General features: G+C 35.0%; 3 protein-coding genes across 6 annotated transcripts in view; 2 read left to right on the forward strand and 1 right to left on the reverse strand.

Annotated features, from left to right (window-relative positions):
• The window catches only part of CaMKII (Calcium/calmodulin-dependent protein kinase II), a 56,336-nt gene extending 50,985 nt beyond the window's left edge, over positions 1–5,351 (forward strand). For all 4 annotated transcript variants that reach the window (XM_074095436.1, XM_074095433.1, XM_074095434.1 and 1 more), the window contains exon 2: positions 271–5,351. In XM_074095436.1, the coding sequence (XP_073951537.1) occupies positions 353–1,885 (1,533 nt within the window). In that variant the 5' untranslated portion in view covers positions 271–352 and the 3' untranslated portion in view covers positions 1,886–5,351. The remainder of the gene's footprint in view (positions 1–270) is intronic.
• LOC141433406 (uncharacterized) lies at positions 4,318–8,827 on the reverse strand. The gene has a single exon (XM_074095437.1). The coding sequence runs from the start codon at positions 8,712–8,714 to the stop codon at positions 7,713–7,715; it is 1,002 nt and encodes a 333-aa protein (XP_073951538.1). The 5' UTR covers positions 8,715–8,827; the 3' UTR covers positions 4,318–7,712.
• A 2,654-nt stretch (positions 8,828–11,481) lies between these two features.
• bora (aurora kinase A activator-like protein bora) lies at positions 11,482–22,400 on the forward strand. The gene is made up of 8 exons (XM_074095900.1): positions 11,482–11,674; positions 11,812–11,976; positions 12,734–12,867; positions 14,564–14,649; positions 15,182–15,376; positions 20,093–20,335; positions 20,588–20,891; positions 21,369–22,400. Exons 1-8 carry the CDS (start codon positions 11,556–11,558, stop codon positions 22,184–22,186), a joined length of 2,064 nt encoding a protein of 687 aa, XP_073952001.1. The 5' UTR covers positions 11,482–11,555; the 3' UTR covers positions 22,187–22,400.
• The last annotated feature ends 1,421 nt before the right edge of the window (positions 22,401–23,821 follow it).

A 23,821-nucleotide genomic window follows, 5' to 3' on the forward strand; every position in this document is an offset into this window, starting at 1 on the left:
ATATCAGCGTGTTCATAACTATAGCAAATTTTATTTCTGAAAATAGGATATATATATTGTTTTAAATAACCTTTAAATAAAAAATAATTAAAATCGTAAAGTATTTATGGATTATTGAATAATATTCATAAAATAAATCATTAGCTCAATTAATTAAATATCAAAAAAATTATCTCATTATTTAATTTAATTTCGTAATGATAAAAAAGGTAGGTTATTTTTATTGTAACGACCTTGTTTTTAACTCAACAAATTTTCTTTTTGTTGCAGTTATCAAATCTGAAATCATTGTGCTCAAAATTCAAGCTATTATTTCATCGTCGACCAGAAAAGTGAGTATTGTGTTTTAATCATGGCCAATCCAAATCGTGACGGTATAAGCACAAGATTTTCTGATAACTACGACCTTAAAGAAGAATTGGGAAAAGGAGCTTTTTCGATTGTGAGACGAGCTGTTCAAAAGTCGACTGGATATGAATTTGCTGCTAAAATAATCAACACCAAGAAGCTATCTGCCAGGGATTTTCAAAAATTAGAAAGAGAAGCCCGAATTTGTCGTAAGCTACAACATCCTAACATAGTGAGACTACATGACTCTATTCAAGAAGAGCACTTTCACTATCTCGTGTTCGACCTCGTGACTGGCGGCGAATTGTTTGAAGACATCGTTGCACGTGAGTTTTATTCGGAAGCCGATGCATCCCACTGTATACAACAAATTTTGGAATCCGTTCATCACTGCCACCATAACGGGGTAGTGCACAGGGATTTAAAACCTGAAAATCTTTTACTGGCAAGCAAGGCTAAAGGTGCCGCAGTTAAGTTAGCCGATTTCGGTTTAGCCATTGAAGTTCAAGGTGAACAACAAGCATGGTTTGGGTTTGCCGGAACCCCTGGGTACTTATCACCTGAAGTTCTTAAGAAAGAACCATATGGTAAACCTGTGGATATTTGGGCTTGCGGCGTGATCTTGTACATTTTATTGGTTGGATATCCACCTTTCTGGGATGAGGACCAGCACCGGCTTTATGGACAAATTAAAGCAGGAGCCTACGATTATCCCTCTCCCGAGTGGGATACTGTGACACCCGAAGCAAAGAGTCTCATTAATCAAATGTTAACAGTTAATCCAAGCAAGAGGATTACTGCTTCAGAAGCATTGAAGCACCCATGGATTTGCCACCGTGAGCGTGTGGCATCTGTGATGCACAGGCAAGAGACTGTAGATTGCTTGAAGAAGTTCAATGCTCGTCGCAAATTAAAAGGCGCAATTCTAACTACTATGCTTGCAACCCGGAACTTCTCTGGGAAGTCAATGGTCAACAAAAAAGGAGACGGCTCTCAAGTCAAAGAGTCTACTGATAGCAGCACTACTTTGGAAGATGATGACTTGGATAAAGACAAGAAAGGTGTAGATCGCGCTTGTACTGTTATCTCTAAGGAGCATGATGACGAGGGACTTACTAAAGCTGATTCATTTGGCAAGGCTCGTGGTGACAGCAACGCGTCACTTCGTCGAGCAGAAGTAATCAAAGCCACTGAAGTACTTATAGACGCTATAAACAATGGCGACTATGACACATATTCTAAATTGTGTGATCCTAATGTGACTGGGTTTGATCCTGATGTACTAGGCAATATGGTAGAAGGCGTAGAATTTCATAAATTCTTTATTGATAACACTCCACAACACGTGAAGGCTAATACAACCATACTAAATCCACGCGTTCATCTTATTGGTGACGACGGAGCTGTAATAGCGTATGTGTGCGTTACTCAAAGCGTCGATGCCGAAGGCAGACGATCCACGCATCAGACAAAAGAAACTCGTATTTGGCACAAACGCCACAACAAGTGGACAGCGATACATTTCCATCGCTCCTAACTAGCCGTTTTTTCGAACCAGTCTTTAACGCCGGGGGATGTTGGTCTAAAGAAGAAAAGTATTTGTAATGGTGAAGCCATAGTAACACGCGTATGTTCAAATAAATGAATATACTACGAGACCCTTTAGCTAAAAATCCTACGGCAGCGACGCAAATTATAAATACCTTATATCCAATTCTGCTATAAAATTACACGAATTTTATTAGAAATTCTTTGTAATCTCAAGGAATTATGTTAATTACATATAGGTAAATGTTATCTACACCAATATAAGCATTTCAAAAGTTCTTATAACGTTAAAGTCACTAATTAAAATCTTAAGTCTTTTACATCAAAAAGTGACTAAAATGTGATACCCGTTTAAATACCCAATGCTTTGTACTAGTTCTAGTAGAATGTACAACTATTCTGATCTCCGCCGCGATCGAAAATTTTCAACGAATATCGAGGCATACTAAAAGTTATATAAATCATTTCGATCTAATAAAATTCAGATCTGATACTAATGAATCTATAGATATTGAATATACAACATCAGCAAGAATTTTGAGGTTTAGAATTATTAGCACATTTCTCAGTAAGTCTCTCTACATTTTTAACTATGAATGTTTTGTCGTGCTTAAAAATGGTGTTCTATTTGTTATCAAATACCTAGTTAGTAAGATTTAAGTAACAGATGCTACAGTTATTGGCACTATGCATCTAACAGCGAGTGTTCTGAAAATGTTGCGTCAGAATTTTAATCAATTAGCCATTAGATTGAGTGGGTTCATTGTAACGTTTCAAATATTTTAAGTGAAATTATATCAATTTCGTCAATTTTAGATTTATTCTCAATGTTGTTGTATTATTCAGCTTTTTACTTGCGCTGCATTCACATTGTTCAATATTTTTAGTTTTATTGCCTGTTTATCAACATAATGTATTCATGAGATAGCTAATAATTTTAAAGTGAGAACTGTGCAAGAGAATGGTCTGGTTGTTGGTACTTTAGCCATTAATAAGAGGAGCTTTGTCAACCGTGATATTAATGTGTAATGTAAAGTGTTTTTTGCACAGTTTCACTTAAGAAAATGTGCTTTAACTATTGGATCTAAACCTAACTGTAAGTCTGCAGTAATTTCAGTATTTCCTAGAAATATATTTAGATATAAATAACATTGAACAGTGTTTTTTACAATTTTGTAACATATTTTAGGATTTTAGTATAGTTAGCAACTCTTAATTTAAACCATTTGAAGGAGTTGAAATTGTAATTATAAAATGCATTGCATAATATATTGATAAAATACCTATTTAATGGTGGTATTGTCATAAAACTGGAGTACATAGTTGTGCCATTATCATTAAAATTAGTGCCAATAACTGTATAAACTAAAAATGTATTCTAGTCTTTATTGTTATGCATATTTAGTATTTAATCAACGTTTTTAATTTAATTTTGATCTATACATAGGTTAATAGTAACAATATGTAAATAGATATTGATTTGCACATTGCGTGTTTAAGAGTGTCGTCTTCTACATACCTCCCCTCATCCATTAAAACGTTTGTCATGTATTATTTGTTATATAGGTCACATTAAAAAGAATCGAGTTTTTTGCTCTCTGGGAAGTAAATATAAAGTTTATTAATACTGTTCACTGTCTTTCGCCATGCTAAACAGACGCATATTTAGATAGATTATTTTTTGTTAGGTATTAATTGAAAACATCACTGGCAAATAAACATCACAAATAGGTGAAATAGGTCTAGCGAGTGTTAAATGTACCTGACCTGCCTTTTTTGGGATCTTGTATAAGACACATCAGTGTTACATAGATTATAAAAACAATCGAGAATCTCTGAGCCTAACTGAATGGTAAAATTGTCACTTAAGTTTTGTTATGTTATATTAAGTGTACATTACTTACTCCTCGTTTATAAAGTATCGGATAATATAAGAGATGAAAAATATCGCAGACCATGGCCAGGAAGGAATAAAACAGTCACGAATGATTGATCGCTATGGAAATAATGGTAATATACCTAATATTATATATGATCTAATTATTGCCATTTTCTTTAATAACAAAACATTGGAAATAAAATAATTAAAATGCAGACACGTGAGCCGTAAAGGAAATCCACTAAGAAAATAAAAAGTTCTGTTCGTTCAGACTCAACTGACCTGTTGCTCTTAATGGATGGTACTTTACGAACGTAGGAAGTCAAATATGACTTCTCAGATCCTGTTTGCTTGCTGCTAAATAGTAAAATGTGATACAAAAAGTTAAATCGGGTTCATGACGTACTGCTAAGTATTATGTAATAGGGACCTTTAAAAAGGACCCTATTACAAAGTATTGACACTTGGCAGTCTCTTGAATGCTATAATATACCTACAGTAACTAATTAACTATATATATTTATTTAAATAAAAAATTAAAGATGCACAAATATATCATGTATCTTCCAGAAATCTTTACGGAGTTCTCAGACATTTTACGTATTAAGCATTGTCTTCCCTGAACAGTGTTCCAGTGTTAAAATTGTCAATACTTGCTAAATGGGATAATTAACCCGCTTGTTTTAGTAATTTTGTACACAGCAGTCTGCGAATTTTTCACTAACATCTTTGCATGCGTTTATTCAACAAGCTTTTACAATTAGGGGAGCTATTTAAATGAAATTTCAAGTTTTTCTATTGGCTACTTTTTATAATGCCTATTTAAAAGTATTTACCAGTTAATAATAAACTTGAGACTTAATGAGTACTTATTTAATTTCGGTTATAATATTTAAAATAATGTTGTAATACAACCACCTTACCTTCTTGGTGGAACGGCGCGCTGTTTGTTATAGTCACAATAAGTTCCTGACATTTTAAATTGCTGTGTCGAATCATACACACCTACTAATTTATGGGTGCAGTGCAATATAATATACAATTTACAAGAACTCTAAGGTATAAAATGTTTAAAAATATAATTATGTTTTTCAATAGATACTTAACTCATTGTAGCTTATTGATAATTCTTGATAGCATTAAAAAATTTCACCATTCAGCTAGTATTTGTATTAACCTACATTATTGTTACTATTTTGTGCTATTTTGCGTGTTTTGTTTCTTATGCCTCTTCTTCATAAGATTGTGTACCCTGAACTGAAATATAATCAGGGTGTATGTTAAGCTTATTTGCCCAAAATACTAATTACACCCTTGGCTAGCCAATTTTGTGGAGATAATTTTGAGTAAGTATATAGTTGTTATCAAAATTAATTATTTTAATGCACTATTCTTTTTTTATTCGAACTTTGTTATGATGAAGGCTAAAATGTTGTAGCATAATTTCCATAATGTGCAAGTGTAGGTGTATTGAAAAAAAATATGTCAGTATATTCATATTCAAAATAATTTCTTCAACCTCTGCATTGCCGATTATCATGTAACATTCTCTAAAATAAAGTTCTTTTGATCTAAACATTACTTTTATTTTACCTTGTAATACAAAACATACCTACTTAATAACTAGATCAATAATTTAAAATAGAGATTTAAATATTTATTTAAAATATATATAGTTATGTGTACAGTCGCCATCATAAGCATCGGAGCTGTGTAGATACTCATAAATATCTGAACACGACCGTTCGTACGCGCATAAATACATACTCCTGTCTCAGATATTTTTGAGTAAGTACCTAGACAGTTCTAAAGTTTACGAGTGCCACTGTACTTAACAAATAACTTACTATGAGATAATTTGGTCGCGAAATTTAATATGAGCATATACTGATAACATTTTCTTTTGTGGGATGTCTTTCTTACTTAAGTCATAAATATATATTTGATTTAATCTTTAATTCAAAATAAACCTACCTACTAACAATCTACAGTAACAAGACAACTTTATAAGTACTCCTTTTACAAATGTAAAAAAAAAACTAAAGTGACTGTCTGTTGTCTTTCTGAAAAAAAAAATGCGGTTTTAACTATAAGTTTAATCATTTCCTTTCTGTCTCTAGTAACTTTATAAATTAAAATAAACATATAGGTAAGTAATATAATATTATAATTATAATCTTTGTTTAGTCATTAAAAATCTACTTTTTTAATACTCGAATTTAACTTTCTTATCAGTATATTTTATTTAACAATAGAACAACTCTCTATCATAGAGTTTTCAGTTAATTGTGTTTATTACAAAGGAACTTAGTGATTATATAATCACGATAAACACAGTCTTGTTTCAGCTTATAATATTAAATCATATATTAAATAGTCACAACAATATCTACATAAGTAAGTATATCATTGTATACATATATTTTTTCAGTATAAAATTACAAATTACAGACTTGTACTTTATGCTTAAATCAATTGAGCAATCAATAAGTATCTGGAAATTATATCAAAACCATAACATTATTTTACATACCTAGAGGTTTTCTATTGTTGTTTATTTTTTAAGGCAAGATCGTAAAAGAAAAATTGGGTAAGCTTGAGTTCTGTCTGCCTGTCTATCCTGTCCTTATGTTAAAGGCATTTTATTAGGAAACCATCAGGCCTACATAAATTAGATTGTGCAAGATTTTGGTCAAAATACGAAAAAAAATCATTTTTAATTTTATATAAGAGATTTTAAGTAAGTTTTTCGGATAAAATTAATATTTTTAAGGAGTTACAAACTACGAAACATGTAAAAATTTACCACTCTCCCCAGCTGTAACTTTTAAACTGCATTTTTTTTTTCTTTATGTGGCAATTTAGGGGGCAATTTTTACAACGAAAATTCATGTGGGTCTTACAGGTGAAGATATAGCCAAAAAAACATCTTTTAACAAAAGGAGATACCCATCACGATTTTTTTATGAAACTGCCACTTGTTAAATAAAACCAGCCTGTGTGACCTAAACATAATCTTTGAAAAACTTTTTAAGGGCGAGAATTCTGCATTTTTAGCAAGCTTTAATAATACAGGACATCCATCCTATTGCTATACAACATGGGGAGATCATACAATGTTTTGCATTAAGGATACTTAAATTACTTTAATTTCAATTTCAAATGTTGTACTTGTAACATATCAATAAAAAGGGCAAATGATTAGGATTATTTCTTTTGTATTAACAAAGTAGTTTAAAATAAGGGAGACCATAAAAAGTATAAATTTTTGTTTGCACCAATGATTTTAGCTCGCAAACAATTTCAATATCTTGTTCAAAATTACACAATTTTTTTCTGAAATAAAGTATACTTGGTTTGGATAGGTATTTAACTAAATGTAAACAAAACAATGTCAATTGGCGTCTTAAATATTTAAATTCCCGCATTAAACTATCTAAACATTTACATTTCTGTATTTAGTACACTAGTCTACTTTGTATTACAATGATAGATATGTAAGAAAAATGTTTAAAATATTTAAATGTACCAAATATGGCAGCTGAAGTTTATTTACATTTAGTTAAATACCTACCAAACCAAGTATAAGGTATCTTGGAAAAATTAGATAATTATATCTTCATTATTTAGATTACCTAGTCTTATGTAAAATGACATAGTAATGGGACCCCTGTATAGGGACACTGTTATGCAATAGTGTGTCAACCCTGATTAATTTTAACAGTTGACTTTGTATTGCAAAAAAATAACAGTGGGTTGCCACTGTTATTCTCACTGTTGTTCAAAGTCAACTGTTAAAATTATTTTCTGAGGGTTGCCATTACTCAGTATTGCAAAACAGAGTACTAACAACAATAAAAAAGGCTAAACTAAATACATGGTAACTAACTAAAAGCATCTAACTACATTGAGAAACTAACTAAAAACATACCCAATATCATACACCATTCAAGAATTTTATTTTTGAATGAACACCTTTACAGCCATCAAGGGTTACATTGAAGTTTTTCATTATTTGGTTTATACTGGCAACATTAGAGTCGTTCAATTCAGTCTCTATACACATCCTTAAATGCTCATTGGTCAGTGTTTCAAATTTAATATACTCTTTATAAGCTCTTACGTGGCTAAAATGGTCTTTTAAGTCGAACTCAAAGAATGCAGTATCAGAACTCTTTGTGAAACCTTTTTCAATGACATCAGAATTATAAATTAAAATAATTGTAATGTTTTTCTTCAAGTTTTCACTTTTTTCAATAACTCTCTCTATGTGTTTTATTATGCTTGTATCATATTGAGTCAAGTCATCCACTATTAGTATAGAAGATTTGCAAACATACATGCCTAATAAGAGATCATTAGGAAAAGACTCTAAAAAGTTAGGCATAGTGTAATGGTACACATTAGATGCTTGCCCGTGGATCAGTGATGCAGCATATGTCTTCCCCACACCTGTCCCTCCATACAGTAATAGTAATTTGCTACTAACCTTGGCATCTAATGATCTTATTAATAAATTAATAGCTCTTTGCTGTCCATACAACTTTCTATCAAGAGTATCTTTAACAACTTTTATGTCCAGTTCTTCACTACAGTAAAAGATGTTCACATGATAAATAGCTAAAGATACAGATAAGATCAGTAGAACAGAAAGTTTTAATAAGTAATCTGAACTTTGCTTCTTGTCCTGCATTATAATATGATATTTCTTAACATTTTGAAATCCAGCTGGTTGATTTTCAGTTTCAGTGCCTGAGTTAAGGTCTTCAGTCATGGGTTCTTGTTTAATAAACGATTGCAGAATATTTTCCGATTCACGAGGAGTAGAGCTCAATATTATAGGCTCTTCGGGTTCTTCGGATTCGCAATATGAAACTTCCATGCTCTTAATAGAACTTGAACTTAGATCTATATCCATCGGTTCAGTACTGATATTCATTGTTAATAATATACAGTTTTTAAGTCGATTAAAAGTTATTAACCTTTTTCTTTTATTTATAACCAAACAAATGTTTTTTTTCAAATTGTCATTTATTGAATCAGCTGTCAAAACTTTTAAAACCAACGGAATTGTGTTTATAACGAATGTTATTCAATTACAAATTAATTACTCATGCGTTTAATACGATATTAAAAGAATACGACCATGATTTAAAAAAAAATACATGATAAGCCGTCATTTTGTCTACATAAGTGCATTGCAAACTACGTTTAATTTTTTTTCGACACAAATATATTTTGAAGTAGTGTCAGCAGGGCTACTACGAAACTCGAAGTTTGTATCGTAAGTGTTAGAGAGACCGCACGACACGAACTTCGAGTTTCGAGTTTCGTAGTAGCCCTGTTGAAACCGTAACAAACTTCGAAAGTCGACTAGACCACAGATACTAAATTTACGAGCTGAAGTATCACCTGTCACCTTAGTTAGACAAATGAAGATGGTTAACGTCACGCATGGGTGTCACGTAACATCAGAGTACACACAGCGCTTCAGAAATCGCTGTGGTAAATAAGGGAACTACTCAAAGCATAATATTAGACCTGGTTATCTCAGGGCATTGAAATAATAATAATAATAATCTTTATTTTAAGTAACTGTGACTCATTATGTTAGTAGACGGGCTTATTTCTAGAGTTAGTAATATAATAAAATGATATGAATATGAAAATACAATTATTACACAGAAGTGTGGAGTTGCATTCACTTTTTCAATAAACAGCGGCGAATCCCATTACTCAATCAGTGCGCTTAGGATTCTATTTGCGCTGACGCGGTTACGGGCATGGAGCGATGTGCCAACGCCAGCCAACACATTTCCCTGGACAGCCAACGACCTGCGTTCCTTCTCCATGAACACATTATCCCATAGATCCTTGGTGACTCAGTGACCCAAATGTGACGAAGAGGAGTACGACAAAGCAAGACTACGGGTATATTCTTATATACTTTACTACCTGCTTTAAATGCCAGCAACTCACTCTTATTCGCATTATATTTGAGCCCAAAGACCTCCACACAGGATTCACAAATAGACAGGAGCCTTCTTAGGACACCAATCGAAGGGCTTAACAGCACCATATCATCAGCATAGCTTATGTTATTAATACAAACGCCACTCACATGACACCCAATATTGTTACTGCTAAGCTTGACTTTCCTGATGATTGTACCAGTACTTTAATAGTTACTTTGAACGGAAGGCCCTCGGTCTCATGTTGTAGTTTGTCCCATAGAATATCATAGGAAACCAAGTCAAATGCCTTCGATAGGTCAAGGAAGCACGCGTAAACCGGGGTCCTTCTGGAGGTATAGTACATAACAGTCTGCTTGAGGCTGCAAATAGCACTCTCCGTCGACAAGCCAGGCTTAAAGCCAGCAGCGACAGGTGCAGGTGATAGAACCTTGCGCAAGGTCCGCCCGGATTGCTACCACCATCTTGCTCGCTAATCCTGCCGTGAATCAGTGCTCGCACTGTTGTGTTTCAGCGTAGAGGGTAAGACAGCCGGTGAAATTACTGGCACTTGAGGTATCCCATCTTGGGCCTCTAGGTTGGCAACGCATCTGCAATACCCCTTGTGTTACAGATGTTAATGGGTGGTGATGATTTCTTACCATCAGGAGACCCACTTGCTCGTTTGCCATCCAGTCGAATAAATAAAAATTGGGCATCGTCCAGATTTAAGTGCTTACCAAGCTGCATGTCAAGCAGACTGTCAAGCACATTTTCTATAACAATGGCTAGTGGATAATGAGATTGGTCGATAATTCGAGACGTCAAACGAGTCTCCTGTTTTATTCTTGATGATCGATATTACAGTAGTGTACATCAATCTTCTCGGCAGGTAGGAGTGCCCAAGGCATAAATTAAACAACATTGCTAGAAGTCTAGGCCCCTGTTCACCCGCGAACTTTAGATGCTCAATGCTTAAGCTGTCAAAACCTGGCGACTTACAAATCAACGCACGTAAAAAGAGCTCCTGGCGATATACCTGCAGGGCTACTACGAAACTCGATGTTCGTGTCGTGCGGTGCCTCTGACACTTATACTATTTAATACGAAAGCGAGAGGGACGGTACGATACGAACTTCGAGTTTCGTAGTAGCCCTGCTGCGCAAAGAGTGAAATACGGACAAAATTGGCGGCGGAGCAGTGGGGGACGCGGGAGGGGGCTTAGGAGCGCGCGCGCAGCCGTCCGTCATGCCATTGGCTTATTAGTTGATAGGTGCGCAAACGAATCCCGTCCACTAGCCACCCAGAGCTCTTTTTACGTGCATCGACTTGTACCCCTTTCCATATTTATAGGTCAAATAAATCATAATACATAATACCTACCAGTAAACCCGTTCGAATATTATAATCTTCAAATATTAATTTTCAAGCCTTACAGTCCAGTTCAGTCCACACATGCATCCAATAATATCTATAAGAAACCATATGCCATTCAAGTCAAGTGAACCTTCTCAGAAGGCAGTAAATAAATAAATATCATCGGACACTTGACACGAATTGACCTAGTCCCAAACTAAGCAAAGCTTGTACTATGAAAACTAGGCAAGGGATAAACATACTTATATAGATAATTGGGCGTTCTTAGCGCCCATGTTACTACGGAAAATAAAATAAACTTAAAGTTCGACTCTTCCTGAATGGGAGAGCTACAGTGACAGAGCCAAAATATTTTTTAATCTGTGAAACTGCATTGGACGAAGCAATACATATTATCCAGTCCATGGGGTCATTGTGCTCATGCCAAAACCAAAAGTAACGTTATTTTCGAAATGAGTGATAAAAATGTTAGCCCACAAAGTGATTTTACATCGACGCCACCTACATATAAAAAAGTGCGAAATCCATTTGACAAAGTTTTGATAGATAAATTACACAAACCAATATGCAGGTCAGTCAAATTCTGTGATAAAATTGAAAATTTATTCCGAGTTCATCTTTAACTTCAGAATGATTCTGTTGTCATCTTTTCTGCTTTAAAGTAATAAAATATGTAAAAAACCAGTTTTAAATTATCCTTTGTTGCAGTCCTTCGATGTGCAAAATTTACAAGAAGGAAAGCAGAGGCTCGTTTCGCTGGGATATAGATCAGACTTGTACGTTGCTACCAGCTGATATAGTTGCCTGCAGCAGCCAATTTGAGCCTTCCCCAGACCCTAATCTCGAAAAAATAGCCGAAGAGGCTACTGATAAGTAAGTAGCATGTTGTTTTCGAAATAAAACTTAGACGCCATAAGTTATAAGGTACCTATTTACAGTAAGTTTAATCTTAATTGCGTGTTATTTATTAGGACATTCATTTAATAATAAAATAATAATAGTCTACCATAGAATTAATTCCCACAGAATTTCAATTATGTTAGGACCTTATAAAAAAATGTGTAACAATACATTTTTGTATTAAGCTAAATTATAAATTTTATAATAGACTTGAGTCATACATATCACACAAACATCGTCTCACAAATTATTAACAACAAAAAGACAAGTCCACTTTGATCATAATCAAACTAGACTGAATCAGTACTGTTCTTTGTTTTCTTAATAAGTTGATTCGGAGCTCATGTCTTGTAGCTACATTTGTTAAGACTAGACAGAAAGACCAGTAAAAATGCAGTATGTGTGTCAAGTAGAAATTTAACTCATGTTAAACTGGGCCAGTTACCCAGTTCTATTTTGATACCGTTTTATCACTTGGTAAGTGATTTGGTCATTGGTCTTACAATCCTAAAGTTAAAAGTACTCTGCAATGCACAATAATTAATACATTGACACATTGAGTATTGCATTAAAAGCAGTATGTAAAATTGTTAGACCTGTACTGCCCTCTTAAAGCAATAATGGGTATCTCAAAAAAATCTCGAGTTAGTTATTTAAACCAATGTGTAGCATACTTGCCTTAGAGGGCTGTTTAGGGCAAGAAAGTTGTAAATTTTTTTGATCATTGCAGGTTTTTTTCCCAAGAGATGGTGATGCCTAGTCCTCTGGAGTCTTCCAAGAAAGTGAAGCCTTTGCTGCCAGCTTCCACTGAAGCCGATGTTTTGATTGAAAGTTTTAAAGAGAAGTCTCTAATAATGAAAGATGGTAAGTAGTAGACCTCATTACAATAACAAGGAGTAAAACTTTAATTTAATAAAAAAGAAAGAGTTCTTGACCTAATTTGCCTAAGTATCTTAATTATTATCAGATTCTTAAAACCATACTTTTCAAGGCTGATAGCTTCAGTTTAGTTAATTGTTATCCTGCAAATATTATAAATGCGAAAGTTTGAAAGTCTGTTTGTTTGTTACTTCATCACACCTAAACCACTGAACCGATTTAAATGAAATTTCTTATAGAGATAGTTTGAATCCCGGAAAAGGGCATGGGAAACTTTTTATCCTGGAAATATGCATAGTTCTCGCGGCATAGCGATAAACAAATTTCCTCTTGACCTTCACATATATGCAGAGCTAATTTATTGAATCAGGTGTTACTTTGCAGAGGTCCATATCAATGAACTAAAAGAATTTCTTTCTTCACCCGCCAACAATCACATCAGTCTAACATCTGGTAGCATGGTGTATGGTTGTGTTGCTCTGAAGATGAGCTCTGGTTGAGTTCGAAACGCGTCAGTGTAGTGTGGTGGTGGTGATAGACGGGTTTGTGTGATTTGTGTGTTCTCTTACAGTGTGGAGGTGAAGGAACTGCATGAACACGCATATCTTGCATAAACTTAGCTATTATTAAATAGGTCACGGGTGAGCAAAGAAATTCTTTTAGTTCAGAGCTATGTAGCACGTCCAGTCAATTAAATACACAATACTTTTATTTCGTTAATTTTTTCAATAAAAATACATAATGTATTTCATAAACATACTCAATAACTTTCAATAACTCTTTATTGCACACCAACACATAGTAAGCAGTACAGCAAAGACAGGTATATACATAGAGATTTTCTAAGGTTAGCAATAGGCAGCCTTATTGCTTCGGAGCGATCTCTATCTTATAAATTTATTTCTTAATTACAATTATATAAATGAAGTATAGTACTTCAATATAGACCTCTCCACTACACTTCATCATATTATGTAAAATATTTGGCTGCAGGCAAACAAGCATAAATTTTAGATTTATGAATTGCCTAATTTATGCTGCATCTGTTTTCATACAAATTTCCTGTTTGCCATGGTGGCCTAGTGGTTTGACCTATGGTCACTCAAGAAATTCACCGCGGGCTTTCCTTGTGCGCGGGCTTGTCCTTTAACAGGACAACATCGTGAGCAAACCTATCAGTCCAAGCCCTCTCTTGCTAAGAGGAGGCCTGTGCCCAGCAGTGAGTCGTATAGGTAGTGCCACCAGAGTTTAGGTCACGCACACAAGATCATGTCTTGTAAAGACAGCGCTCATTTTTTCACATTCTCATTCATTTCATTCATCTCCTTTTATACAATTAGCTATTTTTGTAGCTGTGTGTTGTGTACTCATTTACTTCAAATTATCGTGGCACTACCTATATGTAGGATGGATTTTGTTCTACATGGTGACCAAAAAGGGGTTGATGTGAAATAGGACTTTTGTGAAACCAAGAAACGAGGCTTATTTTACGCAACTAACAATTTAAAAAATTATGCTTTCAATAACAAGCATAAAATTAGACTCGTAAATTGGTTTCATAAAAGTCCTATTTTGCATGTTTATTTGGTAAGAATAACAAAAGGAAATTAGTGATGGTTTAAATGTTGTTATCCTTTTGTTGCTCCATAGTATTCACTAAAGAAGCAATATCCTTGGTTAGTTTCAGCACAGACAGTTCTGAGCCTTCCACCCGAACTGCCTCCAGAGTTAGAGAAAATGTTACAGCCATACTTCACATATAATCAGGTAGTATATCCAGTAACATTCAGGTTGATTCACAAGAACTGGCACAAATAGATTGAATGAGTAAATAAGAGTACTTAATAATAAAACTATGAGTGAAAATCGCGAAAGTTAAAAGCAATACGTAAATGTTTAGACTTTACTATTTTGTCGCCGTTACTTCCTGTTAGAATTTTTTTGTAAAAGTTCTTAGAACACAAAATGTCTTTGACCTCGGTTGTATACAACCTATGTAGTTAAGGTCAACCTAAATCGACCGAGTCACATTCGCTCCGCCTGCGTCGATTTCGCTCGCTTCGCTCGCACGATCCGCGGCGAAATATACTTGGTTAAAAATTATGTTCAAACTTGTACTCTTTGATAACTCCAGATATTAGTGATTATTTATTAAATGAAGTGTTTACAAACAAACTATTCACTAACGTTGTTTTACTATGCGTTATTTTGTTAATGCCATGACGTATAAAGGAATAATTTGCCTATCTAATTCTCCAATCTAAATCCATCACTATTCAGTCATCAATTTACTTTACAGGAGCACGATATGTTCGGTGAATACGAGATCACTGCGAACGGTTCGTTACGACGAAAGCTGTTCTTCGAAGATCACAGCGGAATGACGCATCAGAGCGAATGTGAGTCCGAACAGACAGACGAAGAAAACCACCAGGAAGTGAGTCCGCCTTCAAATTGTGAGACTCACGCGCCGGTCGTGTTTAGCCCTGATTTGGTAAGTATAAACCCCAGTTTAGACATGGATGATAGAAAAATCACACACACACACACACACACACGCACACGCACACGCACACGCACACGCACACGCACACGCACACGCACACGCACACGCGCACACGCGCACACGCGCACACGCGCACACGCGCACACGCGCACACACGCACACACACGCACACACACACAGCATACTAATGAGTAATACTAATAAGTATTAATATAAATTGTTTACAGCCAGGGGTCGGACAAAAAGTGCGGATGACGTAAAAATTACGTAATCTTGCACACAAGATGATGTTTTTATTTAAACTTCCGTGTGACATGTAGTAACAAAGTACCATTAATGAAGAAACAAAATAATTGTAAATAAATCAGTGGAATTCAGTGAATAAAATAAATTTCATATAGTTTAATAAAGAGGTTGATAAATGATAAGTGATAATTGTTTATGAAAATTAAAAATACTATTTGAAATCATCCTATAACTGGTTTGACGCCATCGGCACTTTTTGTCCGACCCCTGTTTATAGCTAATGGACTTCTGTAAAACAACTAATTTGGATAGGCTTCAAAATGTATGACTAGACGAACTCTTTTGCATTCGAGCTCGTATTCTGGTATAGTGTAGGTTTCTATTAAGTAGTAAAAGAATGTATAAAATCGGTTCAATTGTTGCCTGAGATTCTACAAACAAACAAAGTTTAAAATAAGGTACATGTGTCACTCACGTGTTTGTAGCCGAGGTGTGCCTAACTGCTTCGACCTTTTTATTATTATTATTTTATTTTGTAGTTCTTATTACGGTGAGGCCGACAACAGTACGAGTATTGCATACGTCAACTAACAACTGTCACAGATTTGTTATATTTAAAACAAAGTTTATTATTTATTGTATTAGTTTCGATAATGTCTGCAACATAACAAACTGTAGCAGAGGTCATACTCGCCACAATATACAACTATTGGCGGTTATTACGATATTTACAATATTTTTCATCACACTTGCTCGTAAACAGTGCCATAACATGCAGGCTATCTTGCTTGCAACCCCCCAAATAAAACCCTCGACCTTAATGTGCTTGTCATCAATGAGTTATTGCGCGTACAAATTTTCTTGTCATGAAGCCCAAGGTCGGTAAATGAGTCAGTGCCCGTACTGATGGTGCTGCGCGCGCTGCTGCAGGACCACATGCACACGCACGCTGCAGCGCATGCTGCGGGAGGGGGAGGGCAGCGCTGCCAAGAGCGCAGCCCAAGGTATCGCCAATATTTGGAACAATTATATATTTTCTTTTAGAAATAAAAAAAAATACTCGCAAATGTGATGACAAACATTGTATGTCGCACGGGCAGTACTAGAATTACGAACATCGACTCATTAAAGCCCTCAGTCTTCGACTTCGGGCTTTTAATAGACTCTCGTTCGTAATTCCTTATTTACCGCCCTTAAGACACAATGTACTATAACAACTCCTGAATTATTATGAAAATACAGATGCCGCCAATTTTAACGAAAAAAAAATTGTTGGTTTGAAAATTTAATTTAGTGATTTAAAAAAAATCTGATTCTGTCTCTATCTTAAACGCTCTTTCTCTCTTTCTCTATGCAGTCCAAAGTTATGCTAGTATAGGTATCTGTTTATGTCCAATCTTGCGTTTCAAATCTTTATAACTCTTCTGTTAAATATAAAGGTCGCTTGAAAATAGTTTTTCCGCTCGAGAACACACATTGAATATTTTTCATTTACTTAAGTACTTATAAAATAAAATTAAAAATAGTCGAATACCGTATTGTCGCAATAAAATGGACTAACATGCAGCTGCTCTTGAATATATTTGTATGGATAGACGATCACAAAAACTCTTACAAGTAAATAGGAAACAGTATTTATGTAGTTATAATAATTATGATAGGTACACAGTACATACTCGTATGTCCAGTTATAGTTAACTATGATCCATATCACGTCTGACGTGGTTGATATAATGTTGCCTGCATAGAGTAAGATAAATATACCAAAAGGAATAGAGAGCGTACTCAACGCAATTATCTGTCACCCCGTTTGACGCGACGCCATATTTGAAATACTACCGTGCTGCCCTCTGAAAATTGGTGTCAGACGCCGTATATATATATGCATACCTACAAATATAACCATGTCTTTATTAGAGCCCCCGCAGACCGCAGACTATATCGGCCGAGAGTTTAATTAGGCTGTTAATCTGTATAAAGATGTATGCAAGTGCGCATATTATAACGATTCGGTATCGGTCGTTATAGTGTGCGCCTTGTGTGCGCACTTGCATACGTCTTTATACTGATTAAAGAGCCTAACTAAACTATCGGGCAATAAAAAGTCTGCGGTCTGCGGGGCTCTTACTCGTATAGTTTAGTAGGGATATAAAAAAATAACAAGTTTTACTTATTAGTTTTATTGTGCTTATGTTTTACGTAATATAAATGGGCAGCTTGTTTAATTTCATCCATACCATCCAAATATGTGACTTTTCCTTTAAGAAGGTTGTTTCTATTTTGATCCTCTGCTTTAAAATGTATGCCACATATTCTTTTGTGCTTATACCGCAAGTAGTCTTCTGGGTTTTCCAATTTTTCTCCCATGACATTCACCCAAGCTTTAAATTGCTCAGGAAATTTATCAGGGTTGGGAAATCGATGAAGTGGTATTTCTGCTGGAAAACAAAAATAGTTATAGAAATAGAAATAAGCTTTATTGTATAACTGTGTTTTTACAATGATGGTAGCTTGGAAAACACTGCTTAAACATACTTAAATAGATACATACTTATATGTATCACACCTCCAATCTTCAATATCATTAGTATTTTACACAAATAATATCTGTCCCAACCTGGGATCGAACCCAGGACCTTAAGCTTTGTAGTCAGGTTCTGTTACCACTCGGACATCCTATCGTAAAGTATATTAAATAAGTCGTGTCTAAATAAAACCCCGTTGGCATGGCGCCGTTCTGATCTTACAGGTAATAAATAATCAGTTTCTTTTGCCGGGAAAACATGCAATCAGAGCCCGATTGCATAATAAAATACAAGCTAATAGTATTAGCGATTATGTATTGAAATTCACGAATATTATTAGCTTTTACTTTATTATGCACTTGGGCCCAGGTCTCAATTAGTTCAGCAGGACGAGTATTATAAAAACTAAGCTAAATGATAGAAAAACTAATGTTACTTACCACTATGTTCGCAGCCTAACGCACAACGCATGTTGAATGTCGTAATAATCACAAAATAAAACAAAAACAGCGTCCAAATCGCAAACACAAAAAAAAACAATTCAAAAGCATCCTTTCGCAAAGTAAATCCCGCAACTCATCGAAGAAACTTTCAAGACGAAAGCGAATCTGAACTTGTTGTTGTTTCTTTAAAAAAATATGGCTCTGTCCATCGGAGGACAATTTTGCCAGTGTCTAGTAGTTTTTGCCGTTGTACGGTAAAAAAATTCTAGAAAACGAAATATGAGAGGTAATGGTGGATGAACGATGACAGCGCGAATCAAAAACTGAACTTGAATAACCGTTTCTATGACGGACGTAGGTATGCAGTCCCTAGACTAGACATTATGATTTCTGTGTTGCTTGCTAACTAAACTATGACAAATAAAGAAAATAGGAAATAATTTTGGAGAATATTTTAAAATAAACACTGTAATTGGTTGGATTTGATAAATGAAAATAATAAAATGCATATTCAGATAGAAGTATAAGTAAAAGAATATATAAAACTAGATAATACTGCACTAACGACATCTATCACCTATACCGACAAAATTTCGAGTCCAAAAAGAGCTGTGGACTACATGATCTCAAGAGATAGCGCTGTAATCGAGTTTCAAAGCTGTCAAAACCAAATGCTCTAACTTGTCTACCCCTGGTTGCCTGTTATAAATCATACAAGCTCCAAAATAACAGAAGAACCTGAAATGCAATAACTCATTCCTTTTCGTGTAAACATACTGCTAAATGAACATTATTCATGACTGTAGGTTGTAATTTATCACATTTCACACAACTTTGAATTCTAATTTTATTCTTTTGCATCTAAGGTCTGTCATTCTTTATTATGAGTTTGTGACAGCAACAACTCTACGTTTGTATGCAACGTAAATTATTTGTGTTTGTCTAATTGGTGTATGTAATTATATTTAATCTTTATCCTATTCAAAATACACCCTAAGACTATTCTAAAAAGCCCAAACTGGGTTACATTGCATTGCTCCGGTCTTAGAGTTCCAGTTTCTAGCTTTCGACTCCATCATCAGATTAGCGCAATGGTATCATTATTATTGTAGTGTAATCATAAATAATCATAAATATACATAATTGCTAAGTTTCGTATCAATATGAAGACGAGAAGTCTTTGTTACTATGTTTATTAGTAAGCAACTCCGAGTCGTGAACCACAACAAACCCAATATGTCACATGTTTTACTAGAAAATACAGGAACAACCGGATCGGATAAATCCACGGAGTTTGGTAACACTTTTTCTCCAGCCCAGATGTAATTTTTGTCTAAGCAAATTAAATATTAAATTATACATTTCTGTACAAAATTGTTGACATTGACATTGTACTTTAAAAATGTGGCAGTTACATAGAAAGTGATGCCCTTATTTAATTTTTACTCTTTATTGTGGCAGTCTAATCACTTTAAAAACATTTTTTTCAGTACCGTGACTTCGTTAAGAAAGGCATGAAGCGTACCTTCGGCACACCGCTAAAGAAGGGTCCGGGTCATAGCAAGGCTTACCGCAACAAGATACTGGATGTGGTCGACTTTGGCGACAATTGCCTCAGCCCGATAAACTTCAACACTCCTCCGAAACGTCTGGACCAGCAATCTGGCGCGTCATCGTCGATTACCTCTAGTTCTATATCGCCAGTTACCAAAGTTACTTCAAGTGATGATGAGGTTAGTTACAATCAGAATAGGTAGTTTTTAGTAACGCTTCTCGGTCTTGTATCTAATGTAAACAAATGCCTGAAACTGCATTCGCGTTCCGCTTAAATGCACTCTTCCGAGATAAAAACCACCTTATGTTAATTCAGGATAGACTAAATTTCTAATAGTGAAAGAATTCTTGAAATCGGTTTCTGCATTAGATTATTAAAGATAACTATATCCAGAATTCAATAGGTATCATTATTTTAAACTTTGTTACAGAAAGCCAACTTCACTTCGCCAGAATCCGAAGCCATGGCAACATGTCTAGACTGCATAGTGTCAGACTCGGACCCTGAAAGTGGGAAAAAAGGCCGTTGTTTCTGCAAGTCCACGTCAACTAACGCTAATCTCAAAAGAAGCGCTTCACTCAAAGACTCGCCACCACGAAGCCGCAAGAATTCCGTCTCGTTTTTGGGCAAACGCAGTCTCAGCCTATCTAGTCTGCACAGGAGTCGGTCTGTGCAGAAACTTGATTTCAGCATGAACATGAGTGTCGACGGATCGATCCACAGCCAGTCACAAGGTAGTTCAAAGTTTTAACTTATATATTGGGCCCATTTTGGAATAAATGAAACTGTCGCCGAGAAGCTTGTCTATTTAGATTCTATGACTGGTACCCTAAATCTTTTTATTGGTATATTCATTCACTTTTCATGGACTCATCACATTGGTATTTTAAGTGTAGGCAGTAAGGAAACTTCTAGCTAATTTCATTCTAACTAATATTAATGTGAGTGTTTGTGAGTTTTACTCTGTCACCTTTAAAGTACTCAACGGATCATGATGAAATTTGATACAATTATGTAGAGAAGGACATAATACTTAATAGTTTTTCTCGGGAAATTGTATAGTTTCCCTCGGGTGCGCGACAAACGAGTTCTTCGTTGATGAAGCCACTTGCGATTGCGACAGCTAGTATATTATATGAATAACAAGAGTAATGATTGAAGTCAGACGAATATTAATATCTGTCTGATTTTCGTTTCGCTTATTATTTCAGCTGCTTCCGGGTCGTCGCCGTTACCAAATACTCAAGAAACTTGGTCCCTGGTAGGAGATTGCAGCATCCAACACTTAGTGAATGTGGAATCACAGAAGGAACAGTACATCAACAGTCATGTGTCATCGAGAAATCATAGTATTCACAGCCCCGTCACAACACCTATCAAGGGAAAAACAAAGAGCAGTGTACGGCATGAGATTAGTAAAATTCGTGATGCTTTGGTTGTGAGTCCTATGGACATGTCTCTAGATAATAGCTTAGAAAATTCCGATAATCCGCTCGGATTGGAGGACAAGAAAATAGACTTCAACAACATTGATCTCAAGTTTTTGACTGATAATATTACTAAGTTTGATTACACCGCCGCCGACGCCACTAAGAATGGAACAACTAGCTTTAAGAAGGTCGACAGTGGTTTCAATGAAAACACGTTTTACACTAACGCTTCTAGTTACTACGAGAGTGCCATAAAACCTTCAGAATTAACTATAACGAATACGAATACAACAGTTTTAAAAGAGATCTCAAATGTTCACTGGGCGAGAGTAGACAGTGGATTCAGGGATGAAACGTCCTCTGACAATACTCATTTTTATACGAATACTGAGGCTAAGTCTACTGGCTTTCGATTCACTGAGGCTAAGTTGGAAAATAAAGAGAATGTAATGTCGGAAGACTTTGGAAGGTTCTTAGCTCAGCCTTCCAACAGAAACGACGTTATGTCGATGTCGGACGTGTTTCCTGAAGACATCACTTTTACATGCAACTTCTCCTCAACACCGTCGAAAAGCAAACCTAAAAACCTAAACGCATAGACTCCAATTTGTAAGTGAATTTGATTTTGTAAGTGTTTACGTGTATTCTAGATAATTTTTGACGTAGGATGATTATAATGATTTTATTTAATTATGACTGATTTTGTGAGGTGAATTATTTAACGGAATACTTAATTATGCATGAAATTTGTATTTTCTAGTTTTGATTTTTACTTGAGTCAAGTAAAGTTTAATAAAGATTTAAGACTGAATATGTTGAAAATATTAATTGCTCTATATCAAATTGTGTTGCTTCGCGTATTACTGGGATTATAAATTTAAAAATTATTCATGGTGCCATGGCTCTGATTTTTTTTTTATATTTGTAAGAAAGGGAAAACGAGCATGCGGGTTACCTGATGGAAAGCAATCACCGCCGCTCATAGACACCCGCAATATGAGGGGTATCACATATTGTGAAATAGCTATTAACAAAGATTGACAGAAATATTTGCTTCAAACCTCTTGATATAGGCGGTTCGATCAACTTTTTCTTGTCAGACGTTGCTATAGTTACGGTCTCCTGAGTCACTCTTTAAACCATAAGTTTATAGGATTAAAATTTGCCAAACATGCATTTTTCTGGTAGTTTCAAGCCCCTTCTATAATTGATCATCTAATAATCATGTTAGTATAACGTGACACAACATTTCTTCTATAAAACTGTACTACTTTTGTCTCTTCGCTGTTGGGACAGAATAACAACAAGAAATAATTGATATCTACACCCAAGCTTATCCGTTCTAGTGTATGTTTGCAGCAAAGTCGACCGGCGTTTTCCTCCAATATCCATCTACATAATATTCGATTTTACCACTCGGCTGAGACAATTTATGCCGGTTTTATGTGTATAGCAATCCTGAAGAATAAAATTTACAAATATACGAGTACCTACCTATGATGAAATCATCCGAACGCGTTAAAAATTACTGGCAGCTGATAGTAACAGCAGTAATAGAGTAAGCGAATATATATATTAAAGTAAAATGCAATTGCATTTGGTAAGCACATTGCAAAGCTAGTAGTTAACTTTATTCGATAAGATTATCTTACTCAAAAGGGGTCATAAAAAGGGTTTTTCCGGTCATTGGGAAACGTACTTAAATCTTGAGTTTATGTTTTTTTTTGTGTTGTGATTTCGATCTGTGTGATACTAATGGTGTAACAAGTACGAGAAAAACATGCATTTAAGGGTTAACGTCTCTATTAGTCAACATTTGAGTGGATTAGATGAGACGGTTTGACAAAGAGTTAGTTTGTAGTCGCAAATAGTGAATGTCACTTTCTGCATATTCTGACTCCCCTGATCTCTTTATTTGGGAGCTAAATTGTTCGGATATTCCATTGTTACGAATAAATGTATCCACTAGATCCACAACTATAAGTAGACCAGTGTATCTGCACTTACCATCAGGTGAGATAGAGGTAAATCGTAGGTCAGTTTAAAAAAAAGGTCAATAGCATGTTGGGCCATGGTCAGTGGAGGATTCCGTAGTTCCCGGCCGTCTCAATAGGCGGAATTATAATACGATTTTTTTTAGTTAGATAGGTACCTACTGACTATTTTACTTTAATTTACAAAAACTTAAAAACTGCTCAATTGGTTAATTTCCGTGTTTTTTTTCATATTTTTAG

This window comes from Choristoneura fumiferana, chromosome 12, assembly GCF_025370935.1.
Source record: "Choristoneura fumiferana chromosome 12, NRCan_CFum_1, whole genome shotgun sequence".
Classification (NCBI taxonomy): domain Eukaryota; kingdom Metazoa; phylum Arthropoda; class Insecta; order Lepidoptera; family Tortricidae; genus Choristoneura; species Choristoneura fumiferana.